At 36.5% G+C, this 18,982-nt stretch overlaps 1 protein-coding gene across 1 annotated transcript in view; it reads right to left on the bottom strand.

Moving 5' to 3' along the window:
• The window catches only part of colt (carnitine/acylcarnitine carrier protein colt, mitochondrial), a 201,735-nt gene extending 183,519 nt beyond the window's left edge, over nt 1-18,216 (bottom strand). The window contains exons 1-2 of the mRNA XM_090393217.1: nt 18,040-18,216; nt 3,172-3,264 (exon numbers count right to left, since the gene is read on the bottom strand). Of these exons, the coding sequence (XP_090249343.1) occupies nt 3,172-3,264; nt 18,040-18,138 (192 nt within the window). The 5' untranslated portion in view covers nt 18,139-18,216. The remainder of the gene's footprint in view (nt 1-3,171; nt 3,265-18,039) is intronic.
• Nucleotides 18,217-18,982: the final 766 nt, after the last annotated feature.

Raw genomic sequence — 18,982 nt, 5'->3', positions numbered from 1 at the left:
GTAGCAGAGATCAGTAATTAGTTTATTTCTCAACTGATGATGGAACATGCAGAATTTGATAGTCAGTAATGGATTATTAAAACTTGAAAAAAAAAATTATTTTTTCTCAAAAAATATTTCATTATGTTAATTCTCACCTCATTTTTTTTAAAATTCTTTTTCAAGTTGCCCCCATATGACATCACTAACCCTGTCCAACTGACAATGTTTCAGAACCAATCAGAATTCAGAAATGGACTAATGTAGTTGTATGTGCATTTTATTTTACTGAGTTTTTATGACGCTGAATGTTTCTAAACATTTACTTTATAATGGCAGAGAAGAAATTGCTTTTTTTTATAAAAGAAATTCAAGACAAAAGTGTTAGAAACAAAAATATAAAGGAAAAATTGTATTATTAATAAAAAAATATGATAAATGATCTTATATGATATAAAATGCATGAAAGTTTTCTTCACAGAACTGATAAACACACTAATATTATTTAACATATTTGCTTCAACATTAGTACTTGTGGCAAACATGGTAGAGTCCACCCAGGCTGACAAGCGAGATATTTGCCTGAATGGTGGGTGACCCAGCACAAAATTTTTCCAAGATCTGGATATAATCTGTATCTTAACCATATTTACACAAATCCCTTGTTTTACACAGTTAATGTATCCCACGAAAATGGCATGCTAAGTGAAACCATGTTTATCAAATATAAGCAATGAAAAAAATTGTAACTCATCCATAGGCTTTCGAAATCTTTACTAGTTTTTTTTAAATACATTTGTTTTTTTTATTATTATTATTATTAGACACCTCCAGGGAGTCCAAAGACTCATCGAGGGAGGGCACCTGCCCTACAACTCTGTCTCCGCCACTCAGTCCACCAACTACACCAATACCAACCACCACCACCACCACCTACCTATTTCCAAAGACAATCACAAACATCCATGCCCACAGCGGGATTCGAACCCGCAGCCTTTTGGCTGGAGAGCGGATATGCTAACCACTCAGTCAGCTAGGTTGGCTAATATAACTATAAAATATAATAAAATGTTTTTAAAAGATTTAAAAAATAACTTGTATTTAAGAGAAAATTACGAGAAATATTTAAATAAGGTAATTCGCTGTTTCCTTTTCTGTATGTTTCATGGTAACAGCTCATTCCAGCAGACCTGCATACTGTGAGGTTAAAGCCAATATCCATAAGTTTTTAAAGTTTTTACAGCTCAAAACAATGATTCAAATTATTTTAAAGTTATGTCTTTTTGTTGGTGCATTTTCTTCTGTATCACAGTCACCTTGTACTTCATACACATTTTGTTCAATGTTAATGTGGTTATTATCACTCAGTTCTTCTGAATGCAAGTTTAACAATTACTGAATGATGCAAGAGTTCACACTGTTGTTTCATTCAGTCTAAAATTGCATGCCATTTTTAATTTCTTATCACTACTTAATTCAAATTTTTGGTTTAAAGTGATAACTTTTCAATTCTTTTTTTATCACTGAGATTCATTATTTCACTCTTCCTTTTATGTTGAAAGATAATTTAATATCAAAAATGTTTACAACAAGGCAGTAGACAATTAGTCAACATGGGCTTATTTAATGGTGGCTTGAACCGCAATACTTACAGTACATATATACAGTATGTATGTTCACACTCCGTTACAAAATCTTGTCATTTGAAATTATAAAGCAACTCTTGGAAAAAACACTATGAATTGGTTCATGATGGGGCAGCGCTTCCCCATGTTTTTCTTGAAGCAGGAATTTCCTTGATAGCATATTATGTCCCTTCTACATAGATGTATCAGCCACTGAGTTAGAAACCTTTATGCAGATATACGTAAATGTCACTTATGCAATATATGTGCAAAATACTTGGTCGTGTGCATCACCACGTGTTCTAGGCAACTATTTAGGAATGCTACTGGCCAGTAATTGTCAATAATGTTGATCACAATGGGAAAAACAAAGGATCTTTCATAGTTTGATAAAGAGCTTACTGTGAGCTATCTGGCTGGCGACACGATTTTGAAAACAGCAGAGCAGACTGGTTTCTCAAAAGCTGAGATATCCCAGGTGTTTAATCAGTAGGAAAATAACCCACATTGCTGTCTAAGGGGCGTAAACTAAGCTCCTAAGACAGACTATCAGGGAATAAGATTGCCATTATATGAGAAGCCTTGTATAAACAAACAGAACTTCCTGTGTGCGACAATTGATCGAAACATTTACTGAAGACTGTTCCCAACACATTTCACTGAAATATGTGCAAGGAATTGAAGAGGATCAGTATTGGCAGTTGCATGCCTATACATAAAATAAAAGTTTCTAATTCAGTGGCCAATATGTGTAGGATGCATTCTTACATTTTCAATATAAAGTATACAGCATTCTAGTTTAAATGGTTTTGATTACTTTATTTGTAAACTGTCTTAATGATATAGAAAATCGCATATGCAATTCTGATTTCAAGTATACATATATATAAATCTTTATTTGCTATTGAAAACTGCTTTACATAAATCACTTGGTTTCTGCACTCCAAAGACATTTTCTGCAAACTGAAAATAAGAGGATGTTAACAAATGTATTTCATGAATGGAACATGTTAAGTGGATTTTTAACCCATGTTAAATAAACTGCGGTATCAATTTATTAACCATGTTAATTTAAAAAACACATTATTCAAAACTGTGTAAAGTGAGGAACACCTGTATTTGGAAATAGCCTTAAAGAAAATCACTTACTGATGATCTATAAATTATGAAGCTTGCTACATAGTAATTTTGCTTTCTTAGTTAAAATAATATTGGTTGATTCTTGATATTCAAGCATTCTCAAAGTATCAAGCCAGGTCACTTGAACTCAACATTGATGCAGAAAAGAATGAGTTGTGTTCATTCACATAGCAAAATTGTTTTCTCAGGTGAATATCTGATTTCACAAAATAGTCATAATATAAAAATGTACAGAAACAAATAATAAATGAACAGCTTATTTTTATTTACATTAGTGCTTTTACAAAATTATATAAGTCTCCACCACCAAACAACCAAGCAAGTTTTTGTGTATCTTGGCTCAAAAAATAAAACAATGTATGCATCATAATCAAAACTGCTTTCATAAGCAAATACTACCATTCAAAGCACAAAAACAATGACTCACCTCTTTAACTATTGTGGTGCGTGCACAGTCAAAGGTTCCTGAATACATTGGCAACTGCCCAGGTAATGGTTTTGGCATTGTTTGTAAACGAACCTAGAAAATTCCAAACATTTTAAAATTTTGGTACATAATATTATTCGGCAACTCATATTGGGTCACACACACATTTACTGGCTTATATTACAAATCAGTCATCTTTGCCAACTGGACACTTAATTCTTGTAGTTGGTAACACATGACTATTAAATTATTTCAGGAATTTACAATGTATACTGGAATATTAATTAAAAGAAACTTTAATAAATACTTCCTATATTTTGGCAATGTCACATCACCATCTTCATGGGAACATAAAACTATGACATGTGCAAGCATCTCACACAAAAAACTCAGCCCACCTCAAAGCCGGTATAGAAAACCTCTCACTCCAACATACTGATGTAATGGTCAGTTTTGACATCTCCTCCTTATTCACAAATGTCCCACTCAAGGAAACATTAGAGTTCATCCAAGCCAAATTTCCTCCCGATATCTCAGCCCTATTTCATTTCACAATGAACTCAGGCTATTTCGTTTGGCAAGAAAAATTCTACAAACAGATAGAAGGGAGAGCCATGGGTTCACCACTCTACCCACCCCTGGCCAACTTCTTTATGGAGACTTCTGAAGAGAAAGCTCCCACAAAAACCCACTGTTTGGCTACACTACGTTGATGATGTGTTCGCTATTTGGCCATGTGGCTCAGATGCACTCTACTCCTTAACACACTTAAACAACCAACCCCAGAATTCAGTTCACCTTGGAAAAAGAAGAAAACAACAGTCTCCCTTTCCTAGACACTGTAATCACTCGCCTGATGGATCCTTGGCTTTCTCTGTTTACAGAAAACTTACCTATACAGGCAGATACATTGACCAACAACAATCCCACCACCCCCTCATAACAATATGGGGTTATAAAAACACTATATAACAGGGCAAACTTATTCTGTTCAGATGACAATGACCTAACCACCGAACTAAACCACATCCTTAACACTTTCTTAGCCAATAGCTACAACTCAACTCCCAAACAATCCAAAAAAATAGTAAAACCATCACCATTCCCTATATCTGAGGCACCTCTGAAAAGTTAACTAAAATCTTAAAAAAATATGACCTGACTTTGTTACAAACCATATAAGAAATTGGCATCCCTTATCTGCTCCCCCCAAAGACCAGCCATTTCCCCTAGACCTACCTGGTCCCTTGCAGCTATAAACAGTCCTACTTTGGTCAAACAGGCAGGACAGCAAATCATCAGGATATCTGACCACAAAGACTACATGCGGTTTCACCAATACAGCCACTCTGGGCTTGCAGACCATGCTCTGTATACTCGCCACAAAATACGCTGGAAGAAAGCCACGTTATTACACTGCAGCAAATTTAAATATGAAAGATTGTTCATGGAATCAGCCTCAGCTCTAAAAACTTTCCACATCTCAACAAATTGGGTGCATGAGACTGCCCCAAATTTGGGAGGCTTGCATCTTGAGAACTTCAGCCCAACAGCCAAGACAACCCAATATAGCCTGCTAGGGAGCACCTTTAGGACTTTAGGAACAACAGTAGTTTTCTCTCTTCTGCCTCATTTACTCTTTATAGTGCCTGCGTGCACGTGTCATAGTTTTATGTTCCCATGAAGATGCCGATGTGATATTGCCAAAATATAGAAGTATTTATTAAAGTTTCTTTTAATTAATATTCTAGTATATGTTGTAAATTCCTGAAATAATTTAATAGTGATGGACACTTAATTATAAACTAGTACTCCATCATTAATATAACATCAGAAAGTAGTACTCCATCATCATCCTCCATAAAATATTATTTGAGACATCCAGGGAGTCAAGGGCTCATTGAGAGAGGCTACCAGCTGTCACACTTTCTCTTAAATTCATTCGCACTATATACATTCACTACCCCTAAAAGCAAACTATTCTGTTCACTCACTGCTCTATGAGAGAAAAACCTAGCTCTTAACTCTTTCTTGACTGCAAACAAACTTAACTTCTATGGATCTCTTCCCCCCCCCCTCCCGTGTTCTCTCCTTCCATATAACGAAAAATTTCATCAGACAATATCCTATAACATCCATTCAAAAGTTTATAGACCTCTATCATATCACCTCCTCTTTCTCCTGTTGACAGAGTCTATAATCCACATACTTGTAATCTGTCCTCATAATCAAAATCCCATAATCCAGATATAATCTTTGTAACTCTTTCTACATCTTTTCCACAGCTTCTTTATCCCCCTTGGAACTCGGGAGACCAAATCTGCACAGAATAATCCAAGTTGATCTTATCAAGGCTTAATAAAGGGGTAAAATGACTTCCTAATCCTTACCTGTCAAGGTTCGCTTCAACACCGCAATTATTCTCAGACTTGCATTTGCAACTTTTGCTATGTGATCTTTGAATTTCAAATTCCTATCCACCATTACACCAAGATCCCTAGTCTCAGTTTCTTGTAGCATAACCCTACTAACGTAATATTCCGCTGAAAATCTCATCATGCCAAAGTGCATAACTTTACACTTACTTGCATTAAACTGGCAGTCATTTTCATTTGCCCAAATTTCCAGCCTATTCAAATCATTTTGTAAGTGCTGGATATCAATAGCATCCCTGATTGCTTTGCCTACCTTTGTATCATCAGCAAACAATTGTACATCTCTTGTTAGACCCTTTCTACTGTCATTAATGTATAGATTGAACAACAGTGACCCAAGGACTGAACCCTGAGATACATCACTGATTACCTTAAATCTGGCAGCTTCACACCCAACATATAAATATATATATATATACATAATATATATACCAGTTTTTGATATCTCTGTCAACCTCCACTGATCCAAGTCAAGAGTTTACATTCCAATCCCATATTCTCCAGTTTATGCAACAGCCTTTTGTGTGGTATCCTATCAAATGCCTTAGCAAAATCCAACATTATCATAGTGTATCCATTCCCTTTATTCAACTCAGCCATAACAGTTATAAAATATGAGCAAATTGCCAAAAGATGACCTTCCTTTAGTATATCCATGTTGCTCCTTGCAAAGTATAACTTGTTTGACAACCCATTTCTGTATGTGAGTTCTTACTAACCTCTCTAATATTATATAATATTATAATATAAAATATTATAGTAATAAATAAAATGTTTCTATCATATCACCTCTTTTCTGCCTATCCACTAATCTCTGAAATATACATTCTCTCAACCTTTCCCATTAACAAACATGCCAGAGTCTGATACTGCTTTAATTATCTAGCATTTGGATACTCTCCAGAGTTTCCACATTATAACGGAAACTAAGCAACCAAATCTGAACACAACAGTATGTGTGATCTGTCCAATGCTTCATATAGAAGCACAACCAGCTCCCTAATCCACTTGACAACGCAATCCTTAGAGCAACAATGTAGAGTACATTGTTGCTCATAGCACAGTTTTTGCAACACTTGTAATATGCCCTCTGAACTTCTGGATGCTCTCGACTATCATTTCCAGATCTCAAATCTCACCCATCTACTGAAGCACAGCAGAGATCAAGACTAGAACCTTGTAGTACACTACTAGTTACCTTTTTTTTTTTTTCCTGGAACACTCCCTCCCTTCCCATACACTAAGTTGCTGGATTGTTCAGAGTCAATCTTCAGTTCCACAAATACAGTACATACAGCATTGTGTACTGTACTGTACTATACTGAAGCAATACAAAGTAAAGTATAATGCCTTAGAGTTTCTAACATTCAGCCATAATCCCATTCATTCATCCAAACTAAAAGATCAATTAAATTTTCCCAAAAAGGAGTTAATGCATCATCTCTTCTTAAAATTTTCCCTAACTTCACATCATGATAAACAACTGAAGATCCCCTATAAATCTAAATGAAATATTAATGAATAAGTTAAACAGCAGAGAACAAGAACAGAACCCTGCAGCACTCAATTGGTTATTTTTTTTCCTCAAACACCCTTGTTGGCATCGTTCAGAGAGCTGATCATCAATCCATCTACTCAATCTATTATCCATCCCTATCTTCTCCAGCTTGTACACTAGTTGTCATTTTGCAATAAAAATAAAACTTTAAAATACCTTTGCAAAAGCCAAGAATATCATTATAAGTGCATCTACCTTAACCAATGCATTCATCACCTTATCATAAAATAAAGGCAGACTGCTAAAAGCAAACTCCATACTTCACAAACCCATGCTGATCATTAAAGAGAATCCCATCCAGGAAGTGTTTGCTTAAGTCTGGTAATAAAAGGATGTGCTGCAAGTTTTGCGCTTTACTCAATGTCAAGATGCCACATTCAGCTAAACTGATAGACTACCAACACGGGATGGTAGTCAGTAATGTCACGTAAGTCTGTTCGTGCCATTGCTAATCATCTCAGTATACTGAAATCTAGATGGAAAGCTGATGGTGCTACCACAGAAAGAAAACACCCCAGGAGGCCACTGACACTCACTGACTGAGATTGATGAGCTGTGTCTCAGAATGTTCAAGAATCCTGCACCTCATAAGAAGCAGCCCTTGCTTTCCATTTGTAATAAATTTAGTTTAATCCTTTATCCAAGTGTAGGCAAACAAAGTTTGCACCTGAAAATATCTTCAGGACTGAGGCAAGGTGGTACATCTGTTGGCCACTCGTAGCAAAGAAAGAAAATACCCCAGGAGGGTGTTTTCTTTCCACACGCCAAGCTCTCATCTCTCTTTGTCTTAGTATCTCCCATAATGCAAAGCACATCTCCTTGTGGACATGAATAATGTTATGCATTAAGGGAAGAGTCACTACCCAGACCAGTTTCGACCTTTATTGAGGTCTTGTCAGTGGGAGGCAGACCCAGAAGTGGTGATACCAAGGCAGAAGCAATAGAGAGGTCATATTTACCTGTACGAGTTGCCAGAGGGTGTACCACCTTATTATTAAATTACTCTGGATTTAGAGAAAGATTTTGGAAGTTTATTTTGCACTTGGTCAGACTATAATAAATTTATAGTATATAAATTTTTAGTTTAATCCTTTATCCAAGTGTAGGCAAACAAAGTTTGTGCCTGAAAATATCTTCAGGACTGAGGTAGATACTAAGACAAGGAGAGATGAGAGCTTGGTCCACCTTTGCTATGAGTGGCCAACAGATGTACTACCTTGCCTCAGTCCTGAAGATATTTTCAGGCGCAAACTTTGTTTGCCTACACTTGGATAAAGGATTAAACTAAATTTATTATAGTCTAACCAAGTGCAAAATAAACTTCCAACAGCTTTCCAGTTGATTTGGAAAATGCTGCAGTAAAATCTGTCAGCACTAGAACTGTCTACAGAGAGTTGTATGCCTTAGGTTACCATGACAGATTACCATAATGTCTTAGGTTACCATAATTTCTGTGGAGCAATGAATCATGCTTCCAAATGTTTAACTCTGATGGTCAATTGGATCTGGAGATTACCCAGAGAATAGTTCCAGCAAGACTGAATCATTCCAACTGTCAACTTTGGTGAAGGCTCAGTAATGGTATGGGGGTGTTTCAGATGGATGGGGATTGGTCTGTGGGTGAACATGCCCAAAACTATGACATCTTATCACTACCTGGACATCTTCATGCTTCTGATGCTGTGGAAATATTTCGGCAGCGACTCTTGCATGTTTCAGCACAACAAAGCTCCATGCCATACAGAATTGTGTGTACGAGACTGGTTTGAACAAAACAAAGCGTTGGACTGGCTGACTGCCTGACCTCAACTCCTCAAACACCTTTGGGATGAATTTGCTCCAGACCACAGAAGCCACCATCAGCAATGAAAGAATATTCCTGTTGCGATGTATCAGAAATTGGTTGAAAGCATGCCCTGAAGGGTAGTTGCTGTCATTCAGGCCAAAAGAGGTCCCATTCAGTACTAGAAATGTAATTAAAATGCATTTTTTGACCATAGCTAGGTGTCCAAATACTATAAATACAGTATATGTTGACACTGTTTTGGGAATAGATGCATGTTTTTTTTTTTATTATTATTTTTAATTTAGTTTCTATATAATCCAGAAACCCTGCTCTAGAGACCAAACATGGAACTTTTTTTCAAGCACTTGAAAAAAGTTCTGAGTCTCCAAATTGTGTGTGTGTGTGTGTGTGTTTTCTGCATTTTCCTCCCAATAATAACCCTACCAGGAGGTAATTTATTCCTACATGCTCCACCGCATACAATGCATATATTACATGTAGCTTCCAAATATTGATTAACATTTACATTTCTAATTTTGTATCAATATTCATATTTACATTTCCAATTTTGTATTAATATTATTTACATTTCCAATTTTGTATTAATATTCATATTTACATTTATATTTTTACATCTATATGTACATATTCCAACTTTTACATCCATATTTATATTTTTATATATACATATATTTACACTACATAATCCATACAATATCAATAATTTATGTTACTTTACAGCGACTGGTAGTTGATCTTATTGGCAAATTTAATTGGTTCTGAGTAATACTTTTCAATAAGTCTCTGTTTTGACACTGGCCACTTGCCTCCAGAAGTAATGACGTGTTGCATTAGGGGCATCCATATGGAGTCCAGTAGCTGGCAGTCGTAAAGTATGTGGTCAACAGTCTGTTGAAGTTGTGAACTACAAATACATGGTGATTACAGGATATGGAATCTGTGTAAGTAGTGTCTTAGTTTTCCATGTCCTGTTAGTAGCATGGTTAAACACCTGAAGAAATAGCATGTTTTTTCAGCCGGAGTTTGCTTCTGATGCTAGGAAAGAATTCTTTTATTGATGATCCTTTTTTTTTTTGATAGTTTCCATTCTTCTTCCCACAAGTCTAGGCTTCTTTCTTCTGCAAGTATTTTTATAGCAGATTTCAAGTACCTTTGGTAACTTTATGTGTGTGTGCACGCACGCATGCAGCATTACTGCTCAAAAGGTTAATAAGAACTGATGATCAGTATAGGCATACTGATCTACAACTTTTGTCCTGGAACCATGCTTGTGTACTGGCACTAGTTTGTCTTCTTTCTATTTCTTCCCATCTCAAGACTTGAATAAAACCCAGGCTCTTTTGCATATTTCCTAAAAACGTATGAATGTGTCAGTTATTCTCACTATCTTATTAACATCCAACTCATTCAATATACCTTTGATTCTTTCACCTCTATTCCCTCAATGATTTGCCTTCCATCTAGGTACTGCATAGCATAACTTATGCCAGTAGTATGATATACACTGCCAAAGTGCTCATTAAATAATTCCACTACATCCTTTGCTATGGTCATCCTAACATAACCATTCACCAATATCCTTTGGTAATTATTCTTCCTCTTACCACATAAGAGAAGAATTCCTTGGATTTTCCTTGGACTGACACCAATTACTAGCATATCCACTCTCCAGCCAAAAGGTTGTGAGTTCGAATCCTGCCATGGGAATGGATGTTTGTGATTGTCCGTGAAAATACTGGTGGTGGTGGTAGTAGGCAGTAGATGGTGTTAGTGTAGATGATGCGGTTCGCTGTAGTTGGTGGACTGAGTGATAGAGACAGAACTGTAGAGTGGGTCCCCTCCCTCGATGAGTCTCTGGACTACTTGGAGGTGTCACGTAATAATAATAAATAATCTCCTCTCACTTTCTGTTTCTTTACCATGCTTATCACTTTTTCTAGCCTATGTTTTATAAACCTCAAGCATCTGAACACCATCTTCTTGAATCTGCTCCATAACAGCTTTTCTCACACTGCTCTTGATTTCATTGTTCATCCTTTTCACTCCTACTGACTTACTGATTTAACTCTTGGTATACAGTTATACACTGTTGTGTCAGATGAATCAACCAATCAATTCCCATACTTTTATTTCTTTTCTCCCACAGCTCATCACAACTAATGGTATTGAGCTTTCCACAGCCACTTGCAACATACAATGCCACTTATATTCTTTCTTGACAATAACCATCCCCTGCTTGGCCACCTCAAGATCACATTCTCCATCACATGCTGCTTATGCTTCAAAAAAATTTGCTGTTTCCATACTATTACTACAATGTCCATTATCATCTCTGGTCTGCAAAATCTCACCTAATTTTCCTAATAGAAACTCAAATTGCAGTTCCCTGAGATAAGCACTGCTTATCTCAACTTTTCTAATTATGCACTCTTTGACTCAAAGGTAGAACATGTGCATATGTTTTCTCTTATATAACATGTCAAGACCAACTTAGAATCTCTCAATTTTGAACTCCTCTGGTTGAAAATCTCTACCACATTATATCAATACGTGTGTAGAGGCTTAAGTGCTGTGAGGACATCCTGTTGGAGGCTTAATGGATTTTTTACAACACTCAAAAAGAATTAATTAAAGAGTTATTTGTGCATATGTTACATTAATTGTTTTTGTAATCCCTGTAGATGTCCTAGTGACTAGGACGAAATATAGGAAGTATTAAATTCTATTTTAATTCTTTTTGAGTGTTGTAAAAAATCCATTAAGCCTCCAACAGGAAGCACATTATATCAAACTGACCTGTTGTCTCTGTTGTTCTCCTAATGTCATTAATCATTTCAAACTTTTTTGATTTCCTCTCATTAATTATCAATTTTCTTCACCCCAATTTTCCTAACAAGGTCATTTTCCTTGGGGATTTTAATGTTCACAACACCAACTGTTTTTTCTATTCTAACTACAGAGATCAAACAAGTTGAGATGCTAGGACATTTCCTATCATGAATGACTTTATGCAAATAGTTCACACACCTGCTCAAATACCATATAACACTAACCATTCTCCAAACACTCTGGACCTCTTCCTTAATAGCGACCTTCTAACTACTCTGTGATTATTACTTGTTCATCAGGTAATTCACACCATAATTTAGTACTGATCTCTTTCCCCATGGACCAACATGCATATAGCTACTCTTACCAGAGTGTTGACATTATAAAAATGCCAAGTGGGGTGATCTTTGCAACTTCTATAAATTATCCAAATGGTTAGCAAAATCTTTTGCCCATTACTAGTCATGCCAAATCATACATAAAAAATTCTTTCCATTTTAAAAGCTTCATTGCAAATATAACTGTTAATAATACTGATATCCTAGTGAGTTTTGACATCTCATTGTTAGTGAACAATGAGATGTCAAAACTCTTTTTAAAACCAGTAAGGTATCACCAAAGGGAAACCTTACTGGTTTTAAAAAGAGTTTTTCCCCTTAATATCACTGACCTCTTTTCCTTTGCTATTTATTCTGGTTATTTCTCTTGGGAGGGGGGGGGGGGAAACAGAATTTATACACAGGCAGATGGTACCTCTATGGGGTCTCCCCTTTCATCCCAGATTACTTTTTTTTTTTTTAATGGAAGATTTTGAAAGACAAGCTCTTGACTTGGTGCCTCTCAAGCCTTCTATCTGGTTGGGATATGCAGATGATATCCTTTCTATTTAGTCTCATGGCCCAGACACATTGGATACTTTACTATGTGCTTAGAACGGAAAATAGTTCCATTGCATAAAGGTGGCTCCAAGACTGATATAGCAAATTACCGACCGATCAGCATATCAGGAGTTGTTGTCAAAGTACTGGAGAAGTTGGTCAAGAGAAAAATACAGGAATAGGTAGATGGAAATAGGATACTGTATGGGGAGCAGCATGGTTCTGTGACGGGTAGGTCGTGCCTCAGTAACTTGTTCGTGTTTTATAATACAGTGACAGCTCAGTTGGATAATGGTAATGGGTTTACAGTGATACTGCTGGACTTTACAAAGACCTTTGACAGGATACCACATGGAATTCTAATCAGTAAACTGCAGCACATGGTGATGGATATAGGGTTGATGAGATGGTAGGAAGGTGGTTGATGGAGAGATATCAGAGTAGTGTATTCAGGAGTAGAGTCCAAAAGAAGGCCTGTGACTAGTGGTTTTTTTGCTTGGAGAGTAGTGAATGAATGGAATAGGGTTTGATGTGGGTGCCATAACTGTGAATGAGTTCAAAGCAAAGTATGATAGATACTGCACAAATGTTGGATAGTTCTTGACATGATGTTTAGGACCTCTCTCTTGATATGTCTAAGGATGTCTTGGAAGTAGCCCGTAATAATAATGATAATACTTTTCTCTCATCTCAATGGTCTTCACTCTGGAATCCAGTTTACAATGGACACACACCTTAGTCACACACCTATCTGATGATAACCTATCCTTTTCATCATCATACGTATCAAGGATTTAGGCCTAGTATGGCCTGTTCCGGCCTTAGAAGTCATCGTTGAATCGTTTAAGAGGACGTCCTGGTTTTCTTTTTCCTAATGGCTTGTACTTTAAGGCTTCAGTATATTCAGTATACAGGAAACCCACTCACACAAGCAGATGCATTCACAGACTTTCCAATCCCCCCCCCCCACGCTCGACAGTGTGCTGTCATAAAAACACTAACCCATAGAGCTTATAACCTTTATTTCAATGAGACCTAACTTGCAGTGAGGCTCAATCACATGAACCACATACTTTTCTATATAATGGCTGTGGTTAGCACAGTGTCAGAAAATGGTCAGTCCTTCCCCCAATCCATGACCCTCTCTTCACAGAGGGATTTTAGTGATGCTATCACCAAAATTCCTATGTCCGAGGCGCATCAGATGAAAGTCCAGAATCTTAGAGAAATACAACCTTTGTACCACCTTTAAGCCTACTTAAAACTAGCTATCCTTATCTGCTCCACTAAAGACAAACTCCTCCCCCTCAATTTCAGGTGTATATAGAGTTCCTTCTTCCTAGAAGGAACTCTTCTAGGAAGAAGATTGGCCTATGCAGGAGGACCAGCTCTCATCTGAATGGAAGAACATGAAAAATACATCTGCAGTAATGACTATGGTCAATCTGGCCTTGCAGACCATGCTTTGGATAAGCTCACGGAATCAAATGCAAAAGGACCATCATGCTCCATCACATTAATTTAGAAGAGAAAGACTGTTTTTACAATCTGCTGCTGCTCTTAACAATCAGCCTAACTTGAATAAATGTGATTGCATAAAACTTCCCAAAATATGGAAAACACTAATACTTTGAGATCCCAGTTTACATCCTAGGCTCTAACAGGTATCCATAGAAGTCTTTCATTAATTGACTATTCTTTACTATTTTCACTACTTTAGTCTTTCATCCACATGCCTGTTAGTTGTTGTGCTTCCTTTGTGTATGTGTATTATAAGTCTCATTTTGTACTCCCTGACGATGTTTCTGTAATTGAGATGAAATATTGGAAGAATTAAATACTATTTTTAATGGTTTCCTAGTGCTGTTTCAATCCATTAAACTTTTACTGTGAGCATACCACACCTGACTTTCATCCAAAACTCCATCTTCCTTTGCTGCTTATACTAAGCATGGAATACTATACGAAAATTTTCAACTCATCCAAAACGGATTTTGAAAGAGCTAAAAGTGGGAAACTTGCATCTTATTCAAATGAGGCCATATCCATCTGAGATTGAAAAAAAAACTTTTCAGCACAGTAATTCCCCTTCACAAGAACTTATTTCCAACATTATACCTTATAACATCTAGACGAGACCTCAATAAAGGTCGAAACTGGTCTGGGTAGATGCATAGAAATTTAATGCATAGCATTATACATATCCGCAAGGAGATGTGTTTTGCATTATGGGAGATACTAAGACAGGGAGTGATGAGAGCTTGGTCCACCTTTACCATGAGTTGCCTCAGTCCTGAAGATACTTCAGGTGCAAACTTAATTTGCTTACACTTAGATAAAGGATTAAACTAAATTTATTATAGTCTAATCAAGTAGGAAAAAACTTCCAACATCTTTCTCTGAATCCAGAGAAATTTAATAATAAGGTGAAACACCTTTTGGCAACTCATATAGATAAATATGACTTCTCCATTGCTTCTGCCTCTACATCTGTACATTAAAAAAAAAAAAAATGATGGAGTCACTTAAGTGAAATACAGAAACACAATAATAAACACAACATGTACAGGGCTGCCCCTAGAAATTTTACCACCCCTTCCTCTTTATTTTTTGTATAGTTTATGCCAATTTTGCCGCCCCGTGCAAATGCACCATCGGTAGAGCCAGCCCTGAACATGTATTAATTTTGAGCTTTACACACACACACAAAACTTTTTTTTTTTTTTACCTGTCATAACAAGTTATCTTACTGGTAAATGGACAACCCACAGAGTCATGATCTGAGTGATGGAACAGAGGATGACGATTTAAGTCAGACAAGCTAGTGAAAGTATTTCAAAACTAATGCTTTGACAGTATAATCTTATATAAGTGTCTCAGATATATCAAAAACAGTGTGATAAACAGAAAAACAGTCATTTTCAGGTATGTCACTAGCTCAAAAGGATGGCAAATGATTGCTATGACTGCTTTTGATGTACTATAGAATGACTATTGATCTTTTGAGTACAACTGGTGTGTGTGTACATACTCTGAGGGTATGTATCTAAATGCACAAGACATCAGATACTGTCCAAAACAGAACATAACAGCTGAGATATGAAGGCTGCTGTCTGACAAAAACAAGCAGCTACAGTAGCCAAGGTAGGTGAAAGAACATAAGAAAAACTACCACCTGCCCCTGTTTCACATAAAACCCTTCCCCAAAGAAGTGCCCTTAAATATAATAATGTGTATATATATATATATTATTTTAAAAAGGCCCGGGTTTTCTAATTAATTTTTCCACCTTGCTTCAACCCCCCCCCCACGTTTCCTAACCTCCCCCTTTTAACAGCCTAACAGCAGAAGTATGGAGAACCAAGACAACCTAACATCCAAACAAGGCATGTGCAAAATTTCTTCCTCTATTAGCCTGCATATATTTACCTTTAAAATACACTTTCAATGCCCTAAGAATTCCTGAGTAAAAAGCCAATGTTTTTAAAATAAGGGACACTCCTAAACGAAAACAGGCAAAAATAGCCGTCAAAATAATAAGAAAAACAATATTTATACTATGAACCTGACTAAGTGAAATTTGTACTAAGAAACTAAGCAGTTTCTTAGTACAAATATTGTTTCAGTTATACATATGTCAATATAGTATATCATACAGAATCTTAATATAAACTATATATTAACCTCCCTACCGGCCGATGTGGATGAAATAGTGACACCAAATTGCACTTCTTATCTGTGTTATTCAATGGGTTTTTAGAACTTCATATCCAGATTTAGCTGAACGTCTATAGACGTTGTGGCCAGTTGGGGGGTTAAAGCATATAACTGCTTAAAAGTTGTGACGCAAATTTGTAAATCATCTGGAATGGAATCTGCATATACTTTTTCTTTAACATTAGAGTTTCTGAACATGCTACAATGAGATAATTTTTTAAAATATAATTTTATGGCTAAAATGTGGCATACATCCATGGAAAATTGGATCCTTTCTTCATATTCTAGCTGGATGATATTGGTCTAGGTTTTGCTGTGAACAGCATAATAATGTCAAGAAATTATGCTCAAGAACAAAATAGGTGATAATTAGTGCACCAAAGATCTAGTATGCATAGATATAGAAAGAAATGATATACAGTATTGACATCTAAAAATAACGTAAATGTTAATACTTTTACTGAACTAATGCTTAAGAAGTCACTCTATAATACTACTGGGTTATTATGAAATAGTGTAACTTATGTTGATGTACAAACAAATTATTATTATTATTATTATGGGAGGGCACTTCCATGAGGCCTGAAGACTCATCATTTGATGACCCAAATTATCCACACAATCTATTGTATCTCTTTAACAGATGACGCACTTACATTCTGGCAACCCATTCATTCATAGTCTCCAAGTAAAAAATCTAGTCCTCATACTTACTAACCACACTCTTACTCAAGTTACAAGAATGACACCTAGTTCTGTCCCTTTAGCCAAGTGCTGAAACATTCCCTGCATCCAGCCTGTAAAACCCTTTAAGCAACTTAAATGTTCATATCATATTCACTCTTTTTTGCCTATCAACCAAATTTTTATCTAATCTCACAGAGAGCATTCCACAGTCCCCCTCACCACCTTGGTCACTTACCAAGAAGTAACCTGGATCCTCTCCACTACTTCCTCATCTCCAAGAAACCCAGCTGAACAGACCTGAGCACAGTAACTAGGTGTGGATGTATTAAGGCCTTATAAATCTCTGCCTGTTGCTGTGTTCTTCAAGAACCAAGTAATCATATGAGCAACCTTGGCAACATTAGCAATATGCCCTCTAAACTTCAGCTCTATCTACTGCCACTCCAGAAAAATCCCTAGCTTCATCAATTTCCTGGAGTACAGTTCATTCAAGGGGTATACAGCTTGTAATCTATTTATCCCAAAATGCATACTTCACATTTCTCCACATTAAACTAACACCCCATTATATTTTGTTCATAGTGATCGCCTATTTAAATCATCCTACAAAGCTCTCCATATCATCTTGATTACTCTACCTAATTTTGCACCATCAACAAACAACTGACTATTTCCTTTCAAATCATTTTCTAACATTTATGCGCAAATTGAACAGTAGCGGTCAAAACAGAGAGCCCTGCATCACATCACTAGTCACTTTCTCCACGATTCTGCTGTTCAATGTATTACTTTTTCGTATTTGTCCATCAGATACCAAATGCATATGGACTCTCGCTAGTTCAAGCGGCTCTTTCAATTAATGTGATTCACACAAGCAAGATTTAACACTAAGTCAAAAAAAAAAAAAAAACACTTCTACAGTTTTTAAAACAAAATAATTATTCCTGAGAGACTGACCTTAATAGTGTCCAGTGGATGACCAGCGGCTACCAAACACATCCCACCAAATCCACCGGCAAAAAAGTTCTTAAGCGGACTCGTTTTCGGTTCAGGCATCTTTAAGCGAATACAATGAAAAACACAAAACACGTTTAAAACTATATTACCCAAGATAAATTAATTATACTGCCTAAAATGAATCTACGACATACTAGCAGCACAACTTAAGAAAACACATGATTGGGAGCTCTAAGTTCACACCACTAAGCGGTGTTGGCGCTACGCTCCTCCATTGAAAAATTCAAATATAAAATTCATCGTAACAGCTATACTAAATTAATAAATATTAAACTATGTATGCCAGTTCTACACACGAAAAGTAACGATAAACTATACCACAATAGTCATGCACACGCAAATAATTAGAAAATAATCTTTAGGTGAGTTTTTGGAAGAACTGGAGATCATATTCAATGAGGCACATGGTAGGGGAAGAGCTATTCCCAAACAGCAGACGTAGATGAAATGAAAAAGATAAGAAGTTGGTGAAGAACTGAAATGTGTATGGATGTTCTTATGTGATTAAAGTAGAATGAAAGGAATGCTGCTGGCCAATTAGGTGAAGCAGCCCAGGGGCGCGCCAGTAGTGTCCGGCGCCTATGCAAAACTTTAGTTGGCGCCCCTATCCCCTCGCTCCAATAAAAAAAATCACTTTAAAAAAACGGTTTTTTTAAGTATTTCCTTTTGGCGCCTTTACTACCGTCGCACATATGGCCGGCGCGCCCCTGAAGCTGCCCCATGAAAACACCTTTAAAAAAAAAACATAATGCAAACAGAGAGTATTGGTGATGAAGCGATTGTAAGGAGGGACCATCTAGTAAGTGGATTGTCCTCTTCGGATAGCGTCGAGCATTCATTGTTAGGAAAGTTTCTGGCACATCACCTCGAAAGCGAGATCAGT

The sequence above is a fragment of the Typopeltis vanoorti genome, chromosome 5, assembly GCF_054136105.1.
Source record: "Typopeltis vanoorti isolate ZY-2024b chromosome 5, IOZ_Tvanoo_1.0, whole genome shotgun sequence".
In the NCBI taxonomy this organism is placed as follows: Eukaryota; Metazoa; Arthropoda; class Arachnida; order Uropygi; family Thelyphonidae; genus Typopeltis; species Typopeltis vanoorti.
This window is presented reverse-complemented; position numbering and strand designations above follow the sequence as displayed.